The 26,713-nt window shown below is 35.9% G+C and overlaps 3 protein-coding genes and 3 pseudogenes across 3 annotated transcripts; all 6 read right to left on the reverse strand.

The window, feature by feature from the left end:
• Positions 1 to 1,295: 1,295 nt before the first annotated feature.
• On the reverse strand, positions 1,296 to 2,097 carry LOC114713821 (glutathione S-transferase U17-like). The gene is made up of 2 exons (XM_028898495.1): positions 1,780 to 2,097; positions 1,296 to 1,688 (listed from the first exon to the last, which is right to left on the reverse strand). Exons 1-2 carry the CDS (start codon positions 2,095 to 2,097, stop codon positions 1,302 to 1,304), a joined length of 705 nt encoding a protein of 234 aa, XP_028754328.1. The 3' UTR covers positions 1,296 to 1,301.
• Positions 2,098 to 4,789: 2,692 nt separating this feature from the next.
• On the reverse strand, positions 4,790 to 6,112 carry LOC114713826 (glutathione S-transferase U17-like; annotated as a pseudogene).
• A 463-nt stretch (positions 6,113 to 6,575) lies between these two features.
• On the reverse strand, positions 6,576 to 7,566 carry LOC114713811 (glutathione S-transferase U17-like; annotated as a pseudogene).
• Positions 7,567 to 9,147: 1,581 nt separating this feature from the next.
• On the reverse strand, positions 9,148 to 10,233 carry LOC114713822 (glutathione S-transferase U17-like). Its single transcript, XM_028898496.1, has 3 exons — positions 9,881 to 10,233; positions 9,388 to 9,791; positions 9,148 to 9,295 (listed from the first exon to the last, which is right to left on the reverse strand). Exons 1-2 carry the CDS (start codon positions 10,196 to 10,198, stop codon positions 9,405 to 9,407), a joined length of 705 nt encoding a protein of 234 aa, XP_028754329.1. The 5' UTR covers positions 10,199 to 10,233; the 3' UTR covers positions 9,148 to 9,295; positions 9,388 to 9,404.
• A 10,485-nt stretch (positions 10,234 to 20,718) lies between these two features.
• Positions 20,719 to 21,505, reverse strand: LOC114713843 (glutathione S-transferase U18-like; annotated as a pseudogene).
• Positions 21,506 to 23,238: 1,733 nt separating this feature from the next.
• LOC114713848 (glutathione S-transferase U17-like) lies at positions 23,239 to 24,769 on the reverse strand. Its single transcript, XM_028898525.1, has 2 exons — positions 24,340 to 24,769; positions 23,239 to 23,723 (listed from the first exon to the last, which is right to left on the reverse strand). The coding sequence occupies exons 1-2, from the start codon at positions 24,661 to 24,663 to the stop codon at positions 23,358 to 23,360; spliced, it is 690 nt and encodes a 229-aa protein (XP_028754358.1). The 5' UTR covers positions 24,664 to 24,769; the 3' UTR covers positions 23,239 to 23,357.
• Positions 24,770 to 26,713: the final 1,944 nt, after the last annotated feature.

Below are 26,713 nucleotides of genomic sequence, written 5' to 3' on the forward strand. Positions count from 1 at the left end.
CCGCCTTGTAATTAAATTTTAATATTAATTATTCAGAAAATTATCATTTTTTAGTTCAATAATTAAAATAGAAATATAATAAATTGTAATTTGTTTAAATTAAATTTTGAATATTTTAAATAAAATTAGAAAATACTCTACCAAAAAAAAATAGAAAATAGAATTTACGGTCAAAAATCTTTTTGCAGCATATAAAATAAATACATAAGAAGAGTTTATTTTGTCTTATCTAAAAATGCTTACCAAAAACTCTCTATCTCACCCTTAAAGATGTTCAGGTAGAAACTAAAATCACAATTTGAGAGTTTTACGGGGAAAAAAAAAATCATAATTTGAGCGTAAAAACCAGGATTTTGGAAAAAGTAGGAAGACGGCTGATTTTTTCTCAAAATTAATTGAAAAACCATGGTTTGGATATGGAAAAGTATGGTTTTCCAAGTCTTTTTTTTTTATTTGCTTTCAAAGGTAGAAAATCATGGTTTGGTGTGTAATAATTTAAATATGAAACAGTAATTCTCATTATAATCATAAACATTTTCAATTTATTAGAATTACTTTTTTCACATAATCTATTTTTATAAAAAAATTTCTCAAAATAATTTTTTATTATTTTTCAGAAGTTATTCCCTAAAAACTAATCTAAACATTAAACGCAATCAAATCTATGACAGTTGTTTGCTGCTACAAATGACAGTAGAGCCCAAGAGAGAAGAACATTCAAGCAAGCTTGCAAGTAACACGTAAGTCTCAGGACGGTGGGTCATCATTTTATTTGTTAGCCATACAACACCGTAATAATTAATCAACATGTATTGGCAAAAAAAATAAATAATCAACATCAAAGTAAGATATATTGATATTTTTTATATACCTGAAAAATTGGAAATGTCTGGTTTGAACCCAAAGTCAAGTTGAGCGTCTTTGACTATTTAATTGAGAGTGTCCGTTTCACATCATGACAGTGACCAAGAAAAGAAACTGCTCGCGGGGTGTTCGTTTTAAAAGTATTAATGTTTATATACAAACCGACTCATAATTTTAAAGATAAATTTATAATATATAAAATAAATATATATAAAAATTTATCTCAATTTATAAAAATATATTTTTAAAAAACATTTTTTAATATTACCAAACACCGCCCAAAGAAAAGAAGTTTATTTCCACTGCAGAAAAGTAAAACGTACTTTTGATGCTACTCAAACATCCCTGTCATTACATCCCAAAAGCTTAGAAGAAAATTTAATGCAAAGACCAAATGCAGTTCATGTTCATCATCTCACTACAAAATCTTGTTCATTTCACTCTGCAGAAGCCGCAGCAGCTTTCAATTTCATCTGAAGAGCCTTTGCATATTCAATGAGTTTCTCAGTTTCAGGTATCAACCCCTTCACGTTAGGATCAGACCCGAATCTCTCTGCCCATTTCACCAATCCAGGATGCTTCGCTTCAACCATCAACTTTCTTCCGTTCATAGTCTCTATCGCACTCAACCAACGCAGCAGGCTTCCAAAAGTAATATCAACCAACCCAATTTCTTTTCCTCCAAAAAATCCCTTTCCTTCTTCTCTGCAACACTTATGCAACTCACCTTCCATTGTCACAAGCGCATCTTCTACTTCCTCCAGGTATAGCTTCCTTGCTTCTTCGTCTTCTTCAAGAAGAACATTTCTCATGGCCACAAAACACTATTCCCAGTGAAAGTCAGTAGCACTAACCAAAAGGGATCGGAAAATAACAGTAAAGTTGAAGTATGAAGAGAAATTAATAGTCTGATACCTTGTCATCGATGTAGGCAGCCCAGAAACGAGCCATGGCTCGATCGTAAGCATCTGCAGGTAGGATGGAGGGACCGGAGTTCCAAACCTCGTCTATGTATTCGACGATGATTCTAGATTCACAGATGGGTTTGTCTCCATGAAGGAGCACTGGGATTTTCTTGTGAACAGGATTTAGCTGGAGAAGAAGCTGGCTTTTTGGGTTCAAGGTCTCTTCAATGTTTTCATATTCCAGAGATTTGATGTTGAGAGCAATCGTAACCCTCCAAACGAATGGACTGAACCATCCACCCAGAAGCTTGAGGCCAGTGTTTACCATAAGTAGCTAGCATAAACTATAAACCGTGAAGGAGAAAAACACAGGATTGTGAACAACAATTGTGAAGCCAATAGAAGCAAGAGGTGTTTATGCCGGAAAACTGGTAAAAGTGGGATCACCAAAGTCAATAGAGGTGCACCGACTTTGTATTATATTAATTCACTGCGCAGCCTTACCCGAACCGGATAGGGGCCGAAAACAGTGTGGAAAGGATAATTCACTGTGCAGAATAGCAAGTACGTTTGAATTGGAAATAGAAGAAGCAATTTATTTTTAATTTGATTTTTGAAAAAAATGAAATTAGGTAATATAATTTATATTTAAATATTTTTATAAATAAATTAGTTTGTAAAAGTAAATTGCTTAAATTATGATTGAATAAATAATTTTAGTTTGTAAAAGTATTAAAATGGGTATCACTTTTATTAAATAATAATAAAAAAAATATCAATTTATATAATATAATAATTTTAAATTATTTATAAGCTCATATATATTTTTTAATTTTTATTATTTATTATAAAGGTATATTTAAAAATAAAAATATTTTTTTAATTTATTTATTATTTTTAATTGATTTTTCGTTATTCGTAAATTAATTATTTGATGCCTATAATAAAAACCAAATGCAGTAGTAAATTTTTTTAAAAAATTTCTTTTCATATTTCAAAAGCCATAAACCATAAGCAATTAATTTTTACTTATAGCTTATTATAATTTTTTATGTAAAAATCAGATAACTCCATCATTAATCCAAACATATAACATAAACTTTTCAAACGGGCTTACGGTTAGGGGAAAAAATTAAGGGAAAACCATTTTGTAAGTACCTAAACTTTACTTCAATTTTTAATTTGGTACTTATATTTTTTTTGTTTTTTAAAAAATCCTTTAACTATCTTCCGTCATCTCCGTTACCCCCATAATTTACAAAACACACTTAAGGGCTAACAGATAGATAAACAACGTTAAAGGAGAAAAGAAGAGGGGAAAAATTAGAAGACACAAACGCAGATGCACAAACGAATAAGGAGTATTGTCTCCTCTGTCCTACGCATGATTTAGGTCAATAAAATCCCTGAACAGTATGTGCTATATGATTTATACATTACACTCAGCAATTTGTGATGCCAAATATAACTTTCAAAGTCTCAGTGTCTCGCAAATTGTTATCTAATCAGAAACTATTATACTGTTTTTCAATATCCCGAATTTGCTTTCAGATAAGAAAAAATAAAGTTGCATTGAGCAATGAAACTTGCAACTACCAAAACTAACTTGGAGTAGCACTTTAAAGAGTTCATACACTTCGAATAACATGATTCTTAAAATAAAGGTTAGTAAGCATTTTAATCCCCTTTTCATATATAAATATATATATACATACAGCTAGAATTATAGTTTCAAACTGACAAACTAAAGCTTAAAAGACAAAAACTTCAAGCAAAATCAACTGACCATGGAATCAAATCGCATTGAAGACAAATTACAAATCTCACCTATCCAATCGAAATCACTTTCTTGCCAAAGGGAGAAGCAAATTGCACGATCAATGGGCCTAGTAGAAGGTGAAATCAAAGAACCCATCCTCCCTCTACGGCAAAGATCAAATCTATCGAAGAATATCCCTTTGCAAAAGGTTATGATTCTGTTAAAGCCCTCCACTCCAAATCGCTTTGCAAATCGAACCCCCCGTCATCGAACGCCTCTCTGTCGCTGAAGTTCAATTTCAATGAAGAAGTTGGATTTTAACCTCCCTCTACTGCGGAGATCAAATTCGTCAAAGAAAATCTATCTATATAAGGTTTCGATTCCGTCAATGCCTCTCCAAATCACAATACAAATCGAACCCCTCCATCCATGGAAGACCTCCTCTGTTGCTGAAGTTCAGTACGTTCTGATGAAGAAATTTGATTTGAATAGTGTTCTGTAAAGTATAAGGGTTAACGGAGATAACAAAAGATAGTTAAAGGATTTTTAAAAAAGTAAAAAAAGTATAAGTACCAAATTAAAAATTAAAGAAAAGTTTAGGTACCTACATAATGGTTTTTCCAAAAATTAAAAAAAAAAGGAAGTAATTTATGGACCTCTACTCATTTTCTGGATTTGACCTGAGCATTTTACCTACGGTGCTTTATGCTTCATTGTGATGATCTGAACGAATTCCAGTAACTTTTTAATACATTAAAAATTAAAAATAGAGATTTCATAAATTCTAATTTGTTTATATTAAATTTAAATATTTTAAACAAGATTAGAAAATAGAAAATTACAGTAAAAAATCTTTCTTTATTGTGTATGAAATAAGTATATAAATAATATAAATATACTAGAAGAGTTTTATTACGAGCGTCACCATTTGACTCTTCCAAAACACTTATTTGTTGCTACGAGTGACAGTACAGCCAAGGCAGAATAAATTTAAGCAAATTTATAGTCTGTTTGAGATAGTATTCAACAATATTTTTAAACACATTTTATGTAAGTGGAAACAAGATTTTTGTCATATATTTACCTTATATTTTATAAATTATAATTAAAAAATTAATGAGGTTATAGTAGTTTGTCTTTTTCTTGTGAACAGTGGATCATCATTTTATTTAGCCATACAACACTAAGAATTCATATTAAATGTCAACAGTGAATTCATATTATTATCAGCATCAAAATAAATTATATAATTACCGATATTGATATTTTTTATATACCTGAAAAAAAGTGAAAATGTCCGGTTTGAACGTGAAGTCAAGTTGGGCGGCTATGGCTCGGAGTGTCCACTCCACATTATGACATTAACCAAGAAAAGAAACTGCTTCTGATTACATCCCAAAAGCTTAGAAGAAAATTAATGTAAAGACCAAATGCAGTTCATGTTCATCATCTCACTACAGAAATCTTGATCATTGTGAACGACTTCTTCCATTACTTTGCAGAAGCCGCAGCAGCTTTCAGTTTCATCTGAAGAGACTTTGCAAACTCAATTGAGTTTCTCAGTTTCAGGTATCAGCCCCTTCACGTTAGCATCAGACCCGAATCTCTCTGCCCATTTCACCAAACCAGGATGCTTCGCTTCGACAATCATCTTTCTTCCATTTATAGTCTCTATCACACTCAACCAACACAGCAAGCTCCCAAAAGTAATATCAACCAACCCGATCTCTTCTCCTCCAAAATATCCCTTTCCTTCTTCTCTGCAACATTTCTGCAACACAGCTTCCATTGTCACAAGCGCACCTTCCATTTCCTCCAAGTACGGCTTCCTCACCTCTTCGTCTTCTTCAAGCACAGCTTTTCTCATGGCCACAAAATACTAACCCCAGTGAAATTCATTAGTATTAACCAAAGAGAATAACGCAACAGTAAGATGATGTGTCGAGAAAAATTAATAGTTTAGTACCATGTCATCTATTTAGGCTGCCCAGAAACGAGCCATGGCTCGATCGTAAGCATCTGCTGGTAAGATGGAGGGGCCAGAGTTCCAAACCTCGTTTATGTATTGGACGATGATGCTGGATTCACAGATGGGTTTGTCTCCATGAAGGAGGACTGGGATTTTCTTGTGCACAGGATTTGACTGGAGAAGAAGCTGGCTTTTTGGATTCAAGGTCTCTTCAACGTTTTCATATTCCAGAGATTTGATGTTGAGGGCAATCTTAACCGTCAAAACGAATGGACTGAACCAGCCACCCAGAAGTTTGAGGTTAGTGTTTGCCATGGCTAACAAGTATAAACTGTGAAGGAGAAAACCACAGGATGTGAGAAATAATTATGATGTCAACACAAGCAACTGTGAGGTGTCTATGCAGGCTAATTATTGAATGCCAATCATCAAATTTGCTACATATCAGTGGTGGAAAATAATAGGTAGACCAACCTTTTACCTATATTAATTCACCGAGCCGCCTTAACCCAACAGGATAATTAAGGGCCGGGAACAGTGTGGAAATCTGTTGATGATCTGAATGAATTTTAGCAACTCTTTTATTAACACTTAGTATTAATTGTTTATATCTTAAGTGAAGTGAAATACAATAAGTAATCATTTTTTAATTTTTACTTTAATTTAATTAAAAAAGAAATATAATAAATTCTAATTTGTTTATGGTCAAAAATCCCTCCGGGGAAACAACCCATGGGAAGAAAACCAGGCACAGGATTATACTTGACGTGCACGGCACAAGCGATGACTTCCGGGTCATGTCAGTCTGCATGATCTATTAACTTCATCAGTGTCTTTTGTTGAAGGGAGCCAGGAGGTCGTGCAATGCTGCATGTTGCAGCTAGGATAATTCACAATGCTGAATGCCCTCAAATTTCTGTAGCCTGGAATGGCCCCTTTTTTTTTTTTTTTTGACCAGAAGAGTGGCCTAAACTATCAGAAAATGACCTGAGAAAAAGATCCAGTATTCAGATTTTGAATTTCAAGTAATGGAGCAGCGTTTTGAAAAGTATTGCAGAGATACTAGCATGTTATTTGACTCTGAAATCATCTGATCAAATCCAAAGCACTTAATTGCTGCTACAAATGAGAGTATAGCCCAAAAGAGAAGAAAATTCAAGCAAACTTGTAAGAAACACCCAAAACAACATATCATTATCTTATTTAGCCATACCACAACACAAGAACATTTACATTTTACAACAGCAAGCCGTTAATTCTACTTCTTGGCAATTGCAGTTCTCCATTTGATCTTAAGGAACTTGGCGGGCTCTATGAGTTTATCAGTTTCAGGTATGAGACCGTGCACAGCAGGATCAGCAGCAAATCTCTCAGCCCATTTCACCAGAGAAGGAGCTTTTTCCTCCACAAGAAACTGTCGTCCATACAAAGTTTCTACAACACTGAGCCAACCCAGATTGCTTCCAAAAGCAATGTCAATGAATCCAATCTGGTCTCCACCAAAAAAAGGGTTTTCCTTTGCTGATTTTCCCAAACGCATCCTCCATCCTCCCAACCACTTCGTCCATTGTCTCATAGCGTGGCTTTCTTGCCTCCTCATCTTCCACAGTTATGATGCTTTTCATTGAGGGAAACCACTACCACAATTAGAGATCCGACACAACTCCTATTCAGAAACGCAGAAATTGATGGAAAATACACAATTTTTTTCTCGAAAAGTCAAAATCTGTTACCTTCTGGTCGATGTAAGCAGCCTATAATCGAGCGTTTGAGCGATCATAAGCATCGGAGGGGAGGATGGAGGGGCCAGACGACCCCGTCTCGTCAATGTATTCGATAATAATGAGGGATTCGCAGATGGGTTTACCATGGTGGATAAGAACTGGGATTAGGGCGTAAACTTGGTTGGATTGAAGAAGAAGATCGCTCTTGGGGTTCATATGCTCTTCCATGTATTCATATCCAAGAGATTTGATGTTCAGAGCAATCTTCGTCCTCATCGAGAAAGGGCTCGACCATCTGCCCAGAAGCTTCAGCTCACTCCCCGCCACCAGGATCGACCCAAGTTGGTTCGATCATAATCATTTGTTATAGGATATATTAACCCCCTAAGACTCAATCTATAACGTAAATTATTTACACTGCAAAATAAGTTTTATAGTAAGTTTTAGACGCAAATTTTATTGGTTTATTCTCAAGTTCTTTGATTCTGGGGATATCATTGGCTTCGTCGCCAGGATCACTGCACCAAGCGTCATGGAGATGATTAAGGATTTTTCTGAGTGCTGATAAACACATTTTACCTAAGTTATGATAAAAAAAATTTCATATGCTTACTTTACATTTTGTAAATCATGATTAAAAACTTGTTTATAAATCATTCCAAAGAAGTCCTACTAAGTAATTTATTTTATGTTTGGTTGAGATGATAAGCAATCTCAAATCATAACTAAAAAGCATATTTGTTGAGAGGGATAAAAGTCCTTTGCACTTATACTCTTTGATCAAATAAGAAAAAAGAATGAGTCTTCTCATCACGAGATGATCAAATGTCTGATTGCATGACAATATTGGTCAGTATTACTTACACATAGTAATTTCTTAATTGATGAAAGCATCTTATTGGTTTTAATGGTTTTTTTTTGTCAAGTGCGCCATCAATGAAGCACGCAATAAATAATCCAACGGTCACCTTCGATCACGCAATCATTAATTCAATAATTCACATTTATCCCATTTAAAATTATAGTGCATTTACTGTTTTTGCGGTTACAGTCTGGTTCTTACGCCAGTGGAGGAACCGCTCTCTTTTTGAGGAAGAGTTTCCTGGCCGACTAATCCTGCAGTAATAGTGATGAAGTAAACTGAGCTTTACTAGTTAAACAAATTGAGAGAATTATGACAGCAGAGCTTGATTCTCTTCTCAGCAAATATTGATGCATCTTTAGGTTGCAAACTGAAAAGGCCTTAGATATGCCTGTATGGTTTTAAAACATCTTGCTGAAAGTTTGAGCATTAATAAGGTTTCGGATCTTGTGTTACGTAGCCCTACTTCTTGGGAGGCAACATGTTGGAATATACCTTTGGTTCGAAGTCTGTGTGATTTTGCTACGACTAATGAAAATTTTTGAAGATTCCTTTGTCTTTCTGCCAGAGACTAATTTGAAATGAAAGTGCTGGTGGTGTGTGCTCTGTTAAGAAAGGATTTGAATTCTGCGTTAAAACAAATGACAAGCACTTGTTAATCATCTAAAGGTTCATTCTTATTATTGTGTCCTTGGATGTCAAGTTCAAGAATCATAGGAACATATTTTCTGCATTTGCTCTGATGTAAAAAACATTTTGTTTGGAGCCCCTTCCGTGTCATCCACACAGATAGGAGAGGAAGGGTTGATTCATCGGATCCTATCTAAATTTTCTTTATCATATAAAAGTACTCAGATTCATGTTTTAAAAGGCGTCATCATTCTCCTACATCCACTTGGAGAAAAAGAAATATTGCCTTTCATCAAGAATTCAGAGGAAGCTTTCATTATCTTAATGATGTCTGTTCGTGGTCTCATTTCCCGGCAAACCAATACAGCAGAACAATTCTGTTGTCCAAGAAATTTGCACTAACTTTGGATTGTGAAGTATTTCTTGAATCAGGGTAATGTCAAGAATCAACGTGGCATCATTTGCTACCAGAAGAAACATGTTCATTGACTTTTCGTGCTGGACATTATTATCCAATGTGCACTTCGTCTCTCCAAGAATTTTGATTCATATTACTTAAAAAGTCAACATGAATACACATGAGGCCAGAAAAGAAACTGCTTATTATTACTCCAAAAGCTCGTCAAAAGACAATTATTTTAAAGACCAAATGCAGTTTGTAATCTCATTACAGAATTGTAAACGAGTTCGATTACTTTGCAGAAGCCGCGGCAGCTTTCCATCTTATCTGAAGAACCTTTACATATTCAATGAGTTTCTCAGTTTCAGGCATCAACCCCTTCACGTTAGGATCAGACCCGAATCTCTCTGCCCATTTCACCAAACCAGGATGCTTCGCTTCAACCATCAACTTTCTTCCATTCATAGTCTCTATCGCACTCAACCAACGCAGCAAGCTTCCAAAAGTAATATCAACCAACCCAATTTCTTCTCCTCCAAAAAATCCCTTTCCTTCTTCTCTGCAACATTTCTGCAACTCACCTTCCATTGTCACAAGCACATCTTCTACTTCCTCCAAGTATGACTTCCTTGCTTCTTCGTCTTCTTCACCGAGAACATTTCTCATGGCCGCAGAACACTATCCCCAGTGAAACTCATTAGCATTAACCAAAAGGGATCGACATAAGAGTAAAGATAAAGTATGAAGAGAAATTAATCGTTTGATACCTTGTCATCGATGTAGGCAGCCCAGAAACGAGCCATGGCTCGATCGTAAGCATCTGCAGGTAGGATGGAGGGACCGGAGTTCCAAACCTCGTCTATGTATTCGACGATGATTCTAGATTCACAGATGGGTTTGTCTCCGTGAAGGAGGACCGGGATTTTCTGCTGAACAGGATTTGACTGGAGAAGAAGCCGGCTTTTTGGGTTCCAGGTCTCTTCAATGTTTTCATATTCCAGAGATTTGATGTTGAGGGCAATCTTAACCCTCAAAACGAATGGACTGAACCATCCACTCAGAAGCTTGAGGTTAGTGTTTGCCATGAGTAGCTAGTATAAGAAAAACACAGGATGTGAGAAATAATTGTGAAGCTGATACTAGTACAAGCAAGCGTGAGGTGTTTATGTAGGAAAACTGGTAAAGTGGGAATCACCAAATTCAACACCGACCGTGCTTTTGATTGAAAGCGATAAGCTATAATTATCATTTCTTGTATTTATATACAAACAACGTTTGTGTTCTTAAATTTTTATAACAAATTTTTTATTTTGCTCCACTAATTATTTAATGTTTAATGTATTTATTGTTTTATTTTTTAAATTATTATCTCTCTTTATTACACATTTTTTTAATAATTCTTTTTAAGATAATAAATTTTTTATTTTTTTAATACTCTCTCCATATTTTGGTAAAAGAATTTCTATTTTTACCTACTTATTATCTTTAATTAATTTTTTAATCTATATAATAGAGTCTTATATTGTTTATGATAAAAGACGGAAGAGTATTAATTGACTGAGCAGCCTTCGCCGAACGGAATAAGGGCCGACAACAGTCCAATAGTCTCTGCCACTCATTTTCCGGATAAAACTTGGGCATTTTACTTGCAGTATTACCCCGGTCCTTAATATAATTAATATAAAAATTTATTTGATTTTTATTTTAATATTAAATATATAATCCAAATTTATTTTATCTTTTATATTTATCTTTTTTTGCAAAATAGTCATTATAATAATAATAGTTCTAACCAATACACTTAATTAGTAAGAATATTTTAGGAAAAACAACGCTTATTTATTATAAATAATTAACTTAACTAATTTTTTTAGTCTACTCAAATTAATTAACTAGCTCTTATATTAAGAACTGGAAGTAATACTTTTTGTTTCAGTATTTCATCCTGATGATTTGAACAAATTTTAGTAACTTTTTAATAAAATTTTAATAAAAATTATCGTTTTTTTAATTTTTTTACTTCAAGAATTAAAAATAGAAATATAATAAATTATAATTTGTTTAAATTAAGTTTAAATATTTTAAATAAGATTAGAAAATAGAATTTATGGTCAAAAAATTTTTTTAGACAGTGTATAAAATAAGTACATAAAATGAATTTTATTTTGTTTTACGTGAAAATGCTTACCAAAAACTCTTCATCCGACTCTTGGGAGTGCGTCGAGATAGAAATTAAAATCATAATTTGGGAGCTTCACCAAAAAAAAAAAAAAATCTTAATTTCGGAGTAAAAACCGATTTTGGAAAAAGTAGCCAAACAAGTAACTTTTTTCACAAAACCACTTGTACATTGAAAAACCATGATTTGGATATGGAAAATAATGATTTTCCAAAAAGTCTTTTTTTTTCTTTTTTTTTTGCTTTCAAGGGTAGAAAATCATGGTCTGGTGTGTAATAATAAGAGTCTCAAATATATTATACTCAAAATGTAACGTCTTAAATATTATTTTAATATAAAAATTATTATTTCAAAAAATAAAAATAAAAAATTAATTAAATAAATAAAACAAAATAATACTCCCTCCGTTCCTTATTATAAGAGACATTTGGTGCTTATGGCATGTTCCTATATATAAGAGACACTTAAAAGTTGTCTCTACTTTTTTGTGTTGATTTTCTATTTTACCCATATTTATTGTCTCCAACTCACACTCTCTCTCCTTCCCACTTCTCTTTTTTTTAAATAAATAAAACAAAATAATAATATTTTAATATTATAAAATAATAATATTTTATTTTAAAAAAATACTAATTAGGTGGAAAAGCTTGAGGGCATTTAAGAAGAAGAAGAATTTGGGAGAATGAGTCATTTATTGAGGAAAGAAATTTGAAGAGTGTGGTTAATAAATGAAGAAAGAAAAATGAAGGGAAGACGGTTGAGTGGGAAGAATCAATGGGAGAAGAAGTGATAGACAGAAGAAAAAGAGAGAGCGAGAGGCAGAGAGGAAAAGAGAGGGCAAGCGTGTTGAGCTACACCATATGTGATAAGCTCTAAGGATCATTTGGGTATGTAAAAATACTTCTTTTTATTAAATTTTTTAAATAAATATTTTCTACATATTGAGAGCTTTATGATAGGTCTCTTCAACATTATTATATTCCAGAGATTTGATGCTGAGGACAATCTTAACCCTCAAAACGAAGGGACTGAACCAGAGCCACCAAGAAGCGTGAGGTTAGTGTTTGCCATAAGCATAAACTGTGAAGAAGAAAAACACAGGATGTGAGAAATAATTGTGATGCCAACACAAGCATGATGTGTCTATGTAGGAAAATTATCGGATGTTCTTTGAGAATTTTCCAGAGTTTTCCTCTCCAGTAGGGAAGAGGAGCAATCATCTCAAAGAGTGTGGTAAGAGGAGAATTTTCATTCCTGATGTCATTCAGGTGATCATGGACGACTACAGCTGAGAAGGCTATGGCACAGGTATAATTGGCTGAGACAGACCAGATGTACCATAAAAGTTCCTCTGGTATGGGTCCTTTGATGATGGGAACAGTGAGGTAAGGAGCATCGGCATCAAAGTGCTGAGGATAAGGGTGGATTCCGGTATCTACAAAAACACGGTGGAGCCAGTAGAACATAGTACTTCTGGCAAGGTTTTGGACATCTGCTGGAGATTCAGGACGGGATCCAGGAGGGAAAATGGTGGCTCTCATTCTATGAGGCATTTCTGGTTCAGAGATGGTTAGGATGAAAAGAGGTTGAGGTCTGGAGAGTGACAGGACTTTTGGAGGTTGGGAAACTTTCTGAGGTCTTGTGAGGAAATCTGCTATGATGTTCTGGTGACCTTTGAGATGATGGACGGTGAATTTATAGCGAGAGAACCAGTCTTTCCATCGGAGTAACTGGCTGTCTGGCAAAGTCTTTCCCTTGGGATCAAGCATTCTTGGAAAAGACGTATTGTCCATTTCTACTCTGAATTGATAAGGACTGAGATGGAAGCTGAACTTCTCGATTCCTCTTTTGACAGCAAGGATCTCCTTGTAGGCAGCATGATAATGCTTTTCTGACTCCTTGAATTGTCCGCTTGCATGTCCACAGTAAAATCTCTTTCCATCTATCTCTTCAATTAGGACAGCTCCCCAAAAGTCATCACTGGCATCAGTCTGGAGAATTCGTAACCCTTTGTCAGGGATCTTTAATGGAGGTGGTTGCTGTGCAATTCTTTTGAGGGTCTTGACAGCTGAGGTCTGCTCTGTCCCCCACGCGAGAGGATTCTTTTTGAGAAGTTTGGACAGCTGGCTGGTATGATTTGACACATGAGGGATAAAATCCCGAAGATAATTAATAATGCCCAGAAATTGTTGGATTTGCTTTGTTGTCAGATTATCGTCTGGGAATTTGAGTAATTCTTCTGCAATGTGTGGTCCAGGATAATACTGGCCATTTTCAAAATGCATTCCAAGGAACTCTATGCTGTTGACACCTATTTCACCTTTCTTTGCCGACAACATAATCCCGTATTTTTCAATTATTTCCCCGAACTGGGTCAATAAAATTTTATGGGAGTCCTCATCTTTTGAGAAAAGTAAAAGGTCATCAATGTAAATGAGGAGGTTATCAAGCATAGGTTCAAAGATTCTGGTCATGGCTTTTTGAAACAGTGATGGGGCGACCTTAAGCCCAAATGGCATGACAGTCCATTGGTACTGGGCGTTTGGAATACAGAAGGCAGTTTTGGGTCGATCTTCTGGGTGGATACCCAATTGCCAAAATCCTGCTTTAAGATCAAACTTGGAAAAGATTTTTGCATCCCTAAGATGGACTGTAAGGGAACTGGGCTTTGGTAAAGGGAATTTGTCATCTTGAAGGAAAGTATTAAGAGGCTTATAGTCAATGACTAACCTTTTCTTCCCTCTTTTGATTTCTGACCTTTTTTCAACATAGAATGCCTGGCAAGCCCAATTAGATTTTGTTGGTTCAATAAGGCCTTGTTTGAGAAGTGCAGCACATTCCTCTTTAGCGAGCTTGAGATCTTCTGGATTCATTCCTGGATGAGAGGCCTTTGTGGGACTGATGTCTTCATTTTTCTTGAAGGGGAGTTTTATAAAAAACTCTTGATTTTTCCATAATGGAAAAGGATGAGAGAATTGTTGATGACTATCAGCACAAAATTTGAGAAGATGATCTCGAATATCTTCATATCCTGGTGGTGCCTGTTGGATCTCAAAGAGATTAGGAACTTCAGTATATGCACTAAAGAAACTTTTATATCTAATCCCTTTAGGCAAGACTTGAAGATTCCTAGTATGATTATAAGCATCAAATCCAATAAGAATATCTTTCCCCGGGAGATCACTACCAAGAACTTTCATCCATAGAACACATCCTGGAAAGAATTGAATACCAATCTTCCTGCGAGTTATCCATTCAATCTTGAAGGGCTTTGAATCAGCAGTAAGGAAAATTGATCACAAGGGATCCATGCTTCAGGGGGAAGAATATCAGGATTCATGATGGTTCTGCATGCTCCAGTATCAATAAAGGCAATAACAGGAATTGGCTTTTCATATCTTCCTGGAAGAATATGAATCTTGACATTTGGCTTAGGAGTAACTTTGTTGTGATCTGGCTGAGAAGCCACGGAACCAAGGAAAGAAGACGGATGCACAGGCTGTTCAAGGGAATATAAATACCCTTGAGGACTATCATCTTCTTGAGAAAAGGATTCAGAATCAGTTTCTTCATTCTCAGAGTAAGGAAGAACATATTGCGTTTCTTCATTCTGAGCATCTTGTTCTTCGATCACAGATTCTATATCTTCATCTTCATTGATCATGAGAACAGTCTGCAAGTGTTCTAGCATTTTGACATCCTTTCCTGTCTTGTTAGGACAATTTTTTGCAAAATGCCCCTTTTTCTTGCATATGTAACACTTGTCAGATTTCTTTGAGTAAGGTCTGCGCCTCCTGAAGTATCTCAGGAAAGGCTTTCTGGATCTTCTCCTGGAATAAGAACCCTTTGGATATCTGAATCGACGATAGTGAGATTTTCTCTTGGTAGAACAAGAACAATCTTTATCATCTTTGCACTTTATTTTCAGATGTGGTTTCTTGCAAGCATGCCTGAGCTTTGACTGTCCTTTCAGCATTCCTTTGAAAAACTTCTGTTGTTCACAGAGCTTATCCACAGTTGCTAATGCCAACTGATATATTTCTCCAATAGAAATGTCAGCCATATTTCTATGGAGTGCATTGATAGCTCTATGAAGTTCTGGTAGTAGTTCATCTGGAAGAGAGGCAATAAAAGTATGCCTGAGATTGACATCATTGGCTCCTCCAAGCATGTAGTATTTTTCAGACATTCTCTGAAAATGTTTCTGCAAGTCTCTTTTGTCTAAAGAGCAGCATTTCATCTCAAAGTATTCTTGGCGATGCCTTTTGTTAATGATCTGGAAGTCACCAATGAATTCCTTATGAATGAGTCCTAGGAGAGTTCCTGCATTATCAACTCTGGCTGCTGCTATCTTCTGGTAATCGCTGAGACTTTGATACCATTCTCTTAATGTTCCTGTTAGTCTTGAGAGAAATTCTGTAAGAACTTCCCCAAGAGTTGCATGATGTCTAGCAAGCTGTAGGTCAATCCATGCTCCGAACTCATGGAGTCTGTCTCTCCATTTTTCTGGAGGGAGATCATCAAAAGTGAACCATGGACCTGTAGTAGGTCTGTAATCTGTTCTTCTTGGCTCAGACGTATGAGGGACAGATGGGTCTTCATCAATAGGATCTTCAACTGTAGGGTCTGGTTGGACCATTGCTACTTTAGAGATATCAGCATGATATGCTTCAGAATCAGAACTGTATTCAATAGAGGAGTCAGACTCAGGTTCAGAGGTTTCATCTGCTGATGAGTGATCTTTATCCACAGATTGGAAAGTGGCTATGGTTTTGTTTGGATCTGCAACTTCTTTTCTTTTTTCTCTGTCTGGAGGAGGAGTTTGTTTTGGTGGAGATGATGGTGGAGTTCTTATTACAACTCCTTGAAAGGACGGTGTTGGTTCAATAGGTTTAGTATATGAGGATGATGGGTAGAAAAGTCTTTCAGATGAAGGGAAGTGAGGTGGTCTTACTAGGGGTCTGGGAGGAGGGTTTGGCTGGACAGGTGAAAGAGTGGGTTGTCGTGATTTTCTCAACTGTCTTAAAATAGGATAAGACATTTTGAAAACCTTGCTATAATCAGATTCTCTAGGGTAAGAAGGAGGTGATGTTGGGTATGTAGGAAGTTGGAAACCAGACGGATAAGATGGATAAGGGTCATAGATGGTTTGTGAATGATCCTTTGCGATATCTGACTTGATTCTTTGTAAATCCTTTTGGATTTGTGACAGTTCTTGCTCTTTTTTGGTAAATTCTGGTCCAATATATCCCTTCTCGATAAATTTCTTCAGATCTGCATCCAGTTGATAAGCCTGAGAAGTGAGAGTCATATAAAGCTGTTTGACTTGATCAGAGACTTGGTCAAGCCTGCTCGTCAGAGTATCAGTTCTGAGAGTCAGCAGGTCAAGCTTTGAATCAATCTTTGTCAGAGTTCTATTCTGGCCGATCGCATTCTGGGTCTGCCAGTTAAGAACTTCTTCTGCTGCTGAGACTGGTCTAGCTTCACCAGTAGGAGAGATTTCTGTCGGAAGAGAGAAAGGTCTTGCTGTAACCTTTGTTTCTCTGTTGGTTCTTCTTTCAAGAGGAGGAAAATCCTGCTCATACGGATCCATCATTGCTATACACGGGATGGATTGTTGGATGACAGGAATCACTGGATCTGGCTTCTGTTTAGGGAGGAGATTTTCGTGACCTGTTTCCTTAAGCAGATCATATAGAGATAATCTGCTAGAAGGAACAGTAGAGACAGGAGCCTTCCAGCTTCTAGCTTTCTGCTTCGGACCATGATCATCATCATCATGGTGGCGATGGTGACGTTTGTGGGAACAAGGAGATGTATTTTTCTCCTTTTTCTTCTTTTTTATGGCATATCTGATGGGGTAAGACCATCCAGCTTCATCTTCATCATCTGATGCTTCCCACCAGTAAGGTGTATCACACTCACAGTCAGGATCACATTCTTCTGGTGCATGATCCCAAATGAAGTGGCCATTTATGTGAGACACATAACATGGCTTGGCATTCTGGTCTACCCAAGCAATTGGAGGGTCTCGCTTAGATGGGAGATAGGCTGGAGTGATGGTCAAAATACGTCCAGAAGGTACAGAAGAACCTTCCTGGCCCGGCTTGGTGAAGATAGTTTTGACTGTGCCATCTGGAAGCCTTTTTATTTCAGGAGAAGTAGAAGTATGGACATCCCTTTGAACACTATGAAAGTGTTTTTCATAGTTGGTGATCCACTCAAGAGGCATCAACTGAGCAAGTTCTTCTTTTGGGATCTGTCGAGGAATCTGGATGATGGAGGTATCATCAGCTCTATCAGAAACCACATAAAGGGCATCTTTAGTGGAATTTGAAAAATGAAGATCAAGAGCATGATTCTAGAGTCTATAAATGACTTGATGATGAAGAGTTGCTGCAATAGCTCTGGGATCTTGTTCTGCTCCAACTATCTGGACTTGGATTTTTAGTCTGTCCGTCAAAGTTGGATCTGAAAGCTTGATATTGAAGTCTGGAGCCATAGTAAGGATGACACTACCGTTGCTAAGAGTGGTCAGTACAGCACCAATCAAAGCATTACTGTAGGTAGTATAGGTAGTATCGACTAGAGCAACCTTAGCAGTGGCTGGGATTCCTTTTCTCCCATGGAGAGTAAGGATAAGACGTATAGCACCAATATGGAGATGGGTATAACCTTGAGCTATCCACTCATTGATCAAAGGTTGAGGTATGTCAATATTGACATATTGTTCAGAGGAAGAGGCAGGAAGACCACAGTTTTCTAGTCTGGTAGACTGAACAATTTCTTTAACATGGGGTCTTCGGGTGGAAATCAGGTTTCTAACATTTCTGGTAACACGGTTGGTACGATGATAAAGACTGTAAGGACTGAGAAGAGGTAGATCTGTTTCCTGGACTCTAGCATCTTCAGGAAGATGGTCTATCTCAACAAGGTTCTCTATTTTTCTGGAAAGAGTTCTACGAACAGAGGAAGGAAGTCTCTGTGGGGTAAAGGAAGAATCCCACATAAGTAAATATACAACAAAAAAATTTCTTGAAATGTGACAATTCTTCTAAAGTCTCAAAGGGATTTGACTGCAATTTTCAGAAAGTTAAAATGATTTTATTGCCCTACCATATCAGAAACAGAAGACGCTAAGGTCAATTTCCCGCGCAGTGTGGCTCTGTTATGACTGAGAGAGAGGGCGTGGAAAAAGAAGGAAGGAGTCATTAATAATAAAGTATCTTCCCCATTATCATTAGTGAACTCCAAAGAAGTTTCATTTGAATCTCCATAAATCTTCAAGTCAAGAAATTTCTTTCCTCTCCTCTCTTGGAACATTTTTCTTGACAGATTGATTGTGTTTGGGAATGAGAAATCAGAAAATCATTTTTGCCTTTAGTACTGTAAATTTTTTTGTTGTCTAAGATGAACAAGTAAATCAAGGAAAAAACTGTGTTTTTGATTAGTGTGTGTTAGTGATTTAAGTTGGGTTTGTAGGATAATTATGGGTGTCATATTTTTGGATGTATTGTGGGTGATTTTGCTCTGTTTTGGCATTAGTTCAGTAACAAAAGAAGAAAAAGATGAAGGTTAGGGTGGATAGAAGCCCTTAGTACAAAATGGGATATTGTGTTGTCAATCAAACCACGATAGTTGTCAAATATGTGCCACGACAGTTGTCAACGTTGCTGCTTGACTTGTCAATAACAGTTGCGTGATTTTTTATGCAGGTTTATATTATTGATGGTGAATATGTCTAGAAAGCATCTATTGTACTTTGTTCATATAGGAGAAAAATTTATAAATGATGAAAAAGATGATATGAGATATGTGGGAGGTAGTGTAAGAACAACAACTATAAAAGAGGAAACAAGTTATGAAGAATTGAAAGAAATTATATTATCAATTGTTAGAAAAGAAAAATTTTAAAAAATAAAAAAATTTCAAAAAAAGAAGAAGAAGAAAATACTAGTTGGAGGTTGGCTTTTCATTATGCGAGGCCTTTTTAACCCGTATCGCCTAACCCTAACGCGCCACGGGTCAACCTGCAACCCACAATTTGACCTATGTTACCACCCGTACTCATCAGTGTCTTCCTTTTTTCTTCTTTTTTTTTTCCTTGGTAAACAAGAGGGCTAGAGCCCATACAAGCTAGTACAAATTGATCCCAAACACTCAACATCAAATAAGGTCCTCAAACGAGAAGGACAGGTAGCAAAAAGAGAAGACTTGGATAAACCTCCCTTGGCCAAAGCATCAGCAAGCTGATCTTGCTCTCTTGGAATATATTTTAATTCAAGGTCCCAAGCATAGGACATGTATTCTCGTATTGGAAGGCAGAGTAAGCTCTCTGAGTTGGTGCGCGGCTCCTTCTTGAACATGTATATCAATCGAACTCTTTGAATCAGATTCTAGAATTACCTTCTTGAATCCAAAATCCCAAGCAAGTTTGAGACCCTTGAAGATAGCCCACTGATCAGCTTCGATGGTAGTGCAATTACCGAGAAAACAGGAGAAATCTACTATCCACATACCTTTACAGTCTCTTAGAACACCCCCCTACCCAGCTTTACTCAAAGATGAAGTCATAGCACCATCCACGTTAACTTTTATCCAACCTAAGTATGGAGGTTTCCAGGAACCCCCACTTGTATTAGACAGGTTTGTTCTAGCATCATCCTGGATCATGACATAATTTCCCCGGCTATTTTCAATGACTACTGCTGGATCAGGAGGCTTTTGAAAATCAGAGCCAAACACCATCTCATTCCTCCATAACCATAATTTCCAGGTAGTGACAGCCCATTTTAAATCCCAATTACTATCTTCATGCATACCCAAGTCTCTTTTCAGATTTAAAGCAAACCAGTTTTTCAAGGGAGAGTTGAAGAATTGCGCATAATACTTTGGTTTGATAAGCTGCCTCCAAAACTGCTCAGCATAAGCGCAATCTCTGAGAATATGCATGGCACTTTCCTACTCATCAGTGTCTTCTGTTCTTGCAAGTTTGATGTTTTTCAACCCCACGCTCTTGCGAATATTGCAGCTAGGATAATTCACAATGCCCTCAAATATCTGGAGCCTACAATAGCCTAAAATATCAGAAAAGGACCCGAGAAAAAGATCCAGTATTACTCAGATTTTGAATTTCAAGTAATGAAGCAGTGTTATGAAAAGTACATTGAGGAGATACTAGTATGTTATTTCTTCAAATTGGCAGCAAGAGAAGACAACCATTGGACTCTGAAATCATCTAATCAAATCCAAAGCACTTGTTTGCTGCTACAAATGACAGTGCAGCCCAAAAGAGAAGAAAATTCAAGAAAAACTTGTAAGAAGCACCCTAAATAATGTATCACCATTTTATTTAGCCATACAACAACAGCATAAGAGCATTTACATTTTACACCAGCAAGCAAAACACAGCCGTTAGTTCTACTTCTACTTCTTGGCAATTGCAGTTCTCCATTTGATCTGAAGGAACTTGGCGAGCTCTATGAGTTTATCAGTTTCAGGTATGAGACCGTTCACAGCAGGATCAGCAGCAAATCTCTCAGCCCATTTCACCAGAGAAGGAGCTTTTTCCTCTACAAGAAACTTTCGTCCATACAAAGTTTCTACAACACTGAGCCAGCCCAGATTGCTTCCAAAAGCAATGTCAATGAATCCAATCTGGTCTCCACCAAAAAAGGGTTTTCCTTTGCTGATTTTCCCAAACGCATCCTCCATCCTCCCAACCACTTCGTCCATTGTCTCATAGTATGGCTTTCTTGACTCCTCATCTTCCACAGTTATAATGCTTTTCATTGAGGGAAACCACTACCACAATCAGAGAAACAAATTTCATTCAGAAAACCCAGAAATTGATGGAAAACACACACTTCTTTTCTCGGAAAGTTAAATTCTGTTACCTTCTGGTCGATGTACGCAGCCCAGAATCGAGCGGTTGAGCGATCATAAGCGTCGGAGGGGAGGATGGAGGGGCCAGAGGACCAATTCTCGTCGATATATTCGACAATAATGAGGGATTCGCAGATGGGTTGCCACGGTGGATAAGAACTGGGATTAGGGCGTAAACTGGATTGGATTGAAGAAGAAGATCGCTCTTGGGGTTCATGTGCTCTTCGAAGTATTCAAATTCAAGTGATTTGATGTTCAGAGCAATCTTCGCCCTCATCGAAAAAGGGCTCGACCATCTGCCCAGAAGCTTCAGCTCACTCCCTGCCATCAGGATGGACCCAAATGGGTTCGATCATAATCATTTGTTAGAATATATAAACAAGAAGTTTTAACTCTCCCTTGTCATTTTCAAATATTACGATTCTGGGTATATCATTAGCTTCGTGGCCAGCTCAGCGATCCTATCGATGCACCAAGCATCATCAAGACGATGAAAGTAATTCATTTTATGCACTGAGAATTAAAGAATGGCTCTTCTCATCACGAAATGATCATCTGTCTGATTATATGATAATAATATCGGTCAACATAACTTATAAACATTGATTTTATAATCACCGGCGAAGACAATATTACCTTTTTCGCAATAGTAATTTTATAATTGGTGAAAGCATTTAATTGGTATTAATGGTTTTTTATTTGTCAAGTGACATCAAACACACACAATAAATAATCCAACGATCCCCTTCAATCGCACAATCATTAATTCAATAATTCATATCTCTTCCATTTAAAATTATAGTATGTTTAATAATATAAGGCAATTTTGAATTTTCAGAGCGTAATTAACAAATATTTTTTGAAAATTATTAAAAATAAAAAATAAGTCATTCTCATAGAATAAACATAAAAAGAATGGGTATTCTCTAATGACATTAGTTGGTTGATTGATAACATAAATGAATTAAAAGTGTCTTTTATAATTTTAATGATAAAAATATTATTTTACCATATATAATCTGTTTCTGCTCTTCTTGACCTGCATTCATGAAGGGCTAACTTCATGTGATGTTGCAATTTCCGAGAAGATAAAATAATTCCCTGAGCAATGTCGTCTTGATATTAAAAACTTTGGTCATAGAATTTTTAAATTTCAGGATATTATAAGAAGCACCGCCTGCAATCTTATATGGCGCGTTTGGTAAGACTAATAAGAAGAAATGCATAGAAAATATTTTATCTCGATTTACATAATAAAACATGTTTATAATCATGATTCCAAACGAGGTTTATATGAATTGTCAGGCCTTTAGAAATTATGAGTTTAAACTTTTTAAAAATGCTTCAATGGATGGGTAAATTAAGAGAGAGAAAATCTTATATGAGAATCTTTTATTGCTCAATTTATTACTGTAAACGAAAAGTAGTAATTTCAGCAAATGATTTTGTTGAACTCTCTCTCATCTCATGAGGTTGAGTCCTTACATCGATTTCCATTCTTGTTTGGAGCAATTTTTCATGAGTATTTGTAAATACATTTATATAAATTAAAATAAAACTTTTCTAGTATACTTATTTCATATTATGTCTATAAATCATAATAGAAAAATTACTTTTGAAAGCTCCAATGCCCGTTCTAAACAAGGTTGAATTCATTAGAGGAAAATACCACCATACCCAACTCACGACGCAAATTCAGTCATTCCACTAACAACTGACTATTTCCAAAGCACAACTGTCTCTAATTAGTTAAATACCTCAAATTTAAAATATCGCTCAAATAAGTCTCGAATGATCCGTATAAGCCTCACTTCCTCTCCCTTCCCCATTATGGATTCTTCAGATTCATGTGTTAAGGCACAATGAAGCTGTTGTTATTTGGAGGATATGGATATATCTGCAGAATGAAAATGAAACAACCAGACTATGATAAATACTACCAATATAGTTTTAAATATAAACTCTAATTTGCATTACAAACTACTTCTCCGGTCCTAAATATATAAAGGTCTTATATTTAAGATCGGAGGAGTATATCTTATGTTTAGAATTGAAAAAAAAATTATAAATGGAAATTTTATTAAGAGAGGCAAGACGCAGACAAAGCCAAAGCCTCAGTGACGAGGCAAAACGACAGACACAAAATGAGACACAAGCCATTGCATGGATCTGCAGCGCAACTAGTTTGATGCCGTTTTAGCCATAAGTAACTTGGCGAACTCGCTAAGCTTGTCCGTTTCAGGCATGACAGGCTTAACGGCATCATCCGCACAGAATGTTTCGGCCCATTGGGCGAGGCCCGGTGTCTTGGTTTGGTCCAACAACTTGAGCCCAATATGCGACTCGGTTACCCTCAGCCACCCAAGGAAGCAGCCGAATGCAATATCCAGATACCCGACCCGGTCACCACCAAAGAAGGGCTTGCCTTTGCTAATGTTGTGATAGGCGCTCTCCATTAACGCTAATCCTTCCCCTAATTGCTGTATCAGAGCCTTCCCCTCTTCGTCCCCTTTTGCACCAGCAATAGCTTTCATCGCAGGGAACCACTACATACACGACACGACAATTTCACTGTCAACTTGTACTAAATCCAGTTCTAATTACAAAACTTTATTTATAGTTTACAAACAAGGTCTCATAAATAGGACTTAGTATATATACAAAATCATCCTAATAGCATTAAATTTTCAATTATATTTATTTACTTTTCTCTCAACTTGATATTTCAAATTTCATCACCCGACAGCCACGCTTATATGACTTGGGGTTTTTAATATATAATACTAAAGTTAGTTGAATTAAATTTGATTTTAAATATAAGATATCAGTCTATTTTGTTTCTTAAAATTATAATCCATTCTCCAAAATATTCTTACTAGTTAGTAGTTACACATATGAAACGATTCTATCGAAGAATAGTCATGATTAAAAAAATATATTTAAAAAAAATCAATTCATATTTATTATAAATAATTAATTTAATTATTTTTTTTAATTCTACCCAAGTCCCCAGTTTGGTCGCACCAAAAGCACTTAAAAATATGTTTTCATACAAATCGAAATAAAATTATTTTCACATGCGCATCACAGCATCACTTCCAGAAAGCTAATGTAAACAAAGGAACTCTTAAGAATCGGAGTTAGCCTAACGAAGAAAAGTACCTTGTCGTCAAGATAGGCAGCCCAGAAACGAGCAACGGAACGATCGTAGGGATCAGAAGGAAGAATAGAAGGACCAGAAGAGAAGACTTGGTCGACGTACTCAACAATAATGAGAGACTCGCACACAGGCTTATCTCCATGAATCAGAACTGGGATTTTCTTATGAACAGGATTGGACTGAAGCAGAAGCTGGCTCTTGGATCCCAAAGTCTCTTCAAGAAACTCATAACTCGCAGACTTAATATTCAGAGCTATGCGAGGCCTCATCACAAAGGGACTCGGCCATGCACCCAGAAGCTTCACTACTTTCTCTCCCTCCGACATATCTGATCGATCAATGTGTTTAAGTTACAGATTTACAAATGACATGGCAGGTTGTGGTAGGGGGTACATATAAATACAAGGGCTGCTGTGAAAATTAAAAACCTGCAGAAACGGTTTGGCAGGTTGGTGCATCATAGTGTGAAAAGAGTCTAATGGTTGGATGAAAGAGGAGAGTGGGGTCATTAATGGCAGAACGTAAATGTGGAAGAGGGTCGGCGACTTTTTGTGGTGGAGGGGGATGCACCAAGGCCATCGCTTTAATGCATACTTGTTGCTATTAGTTGTATTCATTAATTTCGTATGGCAATGCCACCGGTCTAATACGGACTTGTGCTTTTATTACTTGCTAGAGCTCAGTTCTATTTTAAGTCACTAAAAAAAAAAGTTTATTTTTAAAATAAGTTTTAAATAACTAATTCACAAATATATAATAAATAATTAGTTAAAATTAGTTAAAAATAATAAATAGATTAAAAATATTTTTTAAAAATATGTCCTTATAATAAATGAGAAGAAAAATAAAAAAATATATGAAAAAAATGATAAGAGAGAAATAATTAAGGACAATATTAAAAAATAAGCATTAAATGTTAAGATAAATTAAAATTGAAGTTTATAAAATTGATGACACACAGTCCCTAATTTAAAGACTATAAATTACTTATAAAGGAGGGAAAATGCCAGAAAAAGGATTGTTGAAATTTGAAATGACAAAATGGGTATACAAATAACTGAAATGACCAAATGGGCATGGGGTATCAATCTAGAATTTTGTCAATTCGGTAGAAAGACTAAAATGCCCTAAACCTCTCTGAAGATATGAACCGCAAAGAAAACAATAATATACCAGAAGAGAGAGAGAGCTGAGAAGACGAAGCTAGAACAAGGGTCGAAATCTGGAAAGAGGGAAAAGGTAAGCAATTTTTTCGTTAAAATGCTAGTATCACCCGATTTCTTGACTCGCTTTGTTGCTGCATGCTCGAATGGAGATGGGTCTGTGAGTGTAGAGGGTTTGGATGAAGAATTTGACCAGGACGAGAGAGTGACACGTCAGAAATGGAAAAATGGTGACAAACAGTAAGCATGAGGTGGTCAGTGTTGTTAAATTCATTAGTGAAATTGTAAAATCCTATATTTAAATTGTCAATGGAGTAAGTGGATGTGTGTATTTTTTGGGTGTTTTGAAAGATAAATGAAATTGATTATTGGGGAACTAAAATATTGATTTATGCTTCTTTGTTGCAGGTTAGCAGGCTTTGATGACATCTAACATTGGGTCTAACATTGAGGAGTAATTTTTTTGGTGTAAATAGAATAACTTTTGAACCCTTAATTTTTTTGAGAGAATAGTTGATAGAGAGGTTATCCTTTTTGTAAATGATGTTAACTGGGTAGGATATGTTTGTAATCTGAATGACAAGGAAACATTAGGTGGTAGTTTAATCTTAATGTTAACTTGTCATTTGAATACAAGTTATGTAACTTCTGTCATAAACGTACTGGTTTTTGGTAAATATTATCACTTCAGTAGTCAATTCCATTATACATGTAGTAAAGTCTGAATGTTAATATAAACATATTATGATGTTCTTCAGGTGTACTTATATGCTATTTTGTCAACACATTTTTACCGTTTGCTTAATTCCTCCAAGGGAGATGGCGGAAGTTGCCAATGGGCATGACCGAAGTGGTTAATTTGATTACAAATGCTGTTATTCACATTACAAATGTTATTATCATTATCGTGGTAGTAAAATTGGCTGAAAATAGATGTTATTTGGGTTTGAAAGAAATGAGTTAACAAATGGCAATAGCGAGATAGTAACTCTTATTACAAAAGTTGTAATTCACGTTACAGATATTATCATTATCATTATTATGGTAGTAAAATTGGCTCCAAATACATGTTAAATTCATTTCACATTAACCAGTTGCAAATGGCAATAGCAAAATGGTAACTCTCATTACGAAAGTTGTAATTCACATTACAAATTTTGTCATTATCATTATCGGGAGTGTGAAATTAGCTCCAAATATATATTACTTGAGT

This window comes from Neltuma alba, unplaced genomic scaffold (assembly GCF_004799145.2).
Source record: "Neltuma alba isolate B1F8T4 unplaced genomic scaffold, ASM479914v2 tig00011475_pilon, whole genome shotgun sequence".
NCBI lineage: Eukaryota > Viridiplantae > Streptophyta > Magnoliopsida > Fabales > Fabaceae > Neltuma > Neltuma alba.

Excerpts from the sequence above, each read along its gene's own strand:
- LOC114713848 (XM_028898525.1), bottom strand. The coding sequence starts at position 24,663 with ATGTCGGAGGGAGAGAAAGTAGTGAAGCTTCTGGGTGCATGGCCGAGT. Across the intron at positions 23,724-24,339 it reads CTGCCTATCTTGACGACAAG|TGGTTCCCTGCGATGAAAGC; the intron begins GTACTTTTCTTC and ends TCGTGTATGTAG.
- LOC114713822 (XM_028898496.1), bottom strand. The coding sequence starts at position 10,198 with ATGGCAAACACTAACCTCAAGCTTCTGAGTGGATGGTTCAGTCCATTC. Across the intron at positions 9,792-9,880 it reads CTGCCTACATCGATGACAAG|TGTTCTGCGGCCATGAGAAA; the intron begins GTATCAAACGAT and ends CACTGGGGATAG.
- LOC114713821 (XM_028898495.1), bottom strand. The coding sequence starts at position 2,097 with ATGGTAAACACTGGCCTCAAGCTTCTGGGTGGATGGTTCAGTCCATTC. Across the intron at positions 1,689-1,779 it reads CTGCCTACATCGATGACAAG|TGTTTTGTGGCCATGAGAAA; the intron begins GTATCAGACTAT and ends CACTGGGAATAG.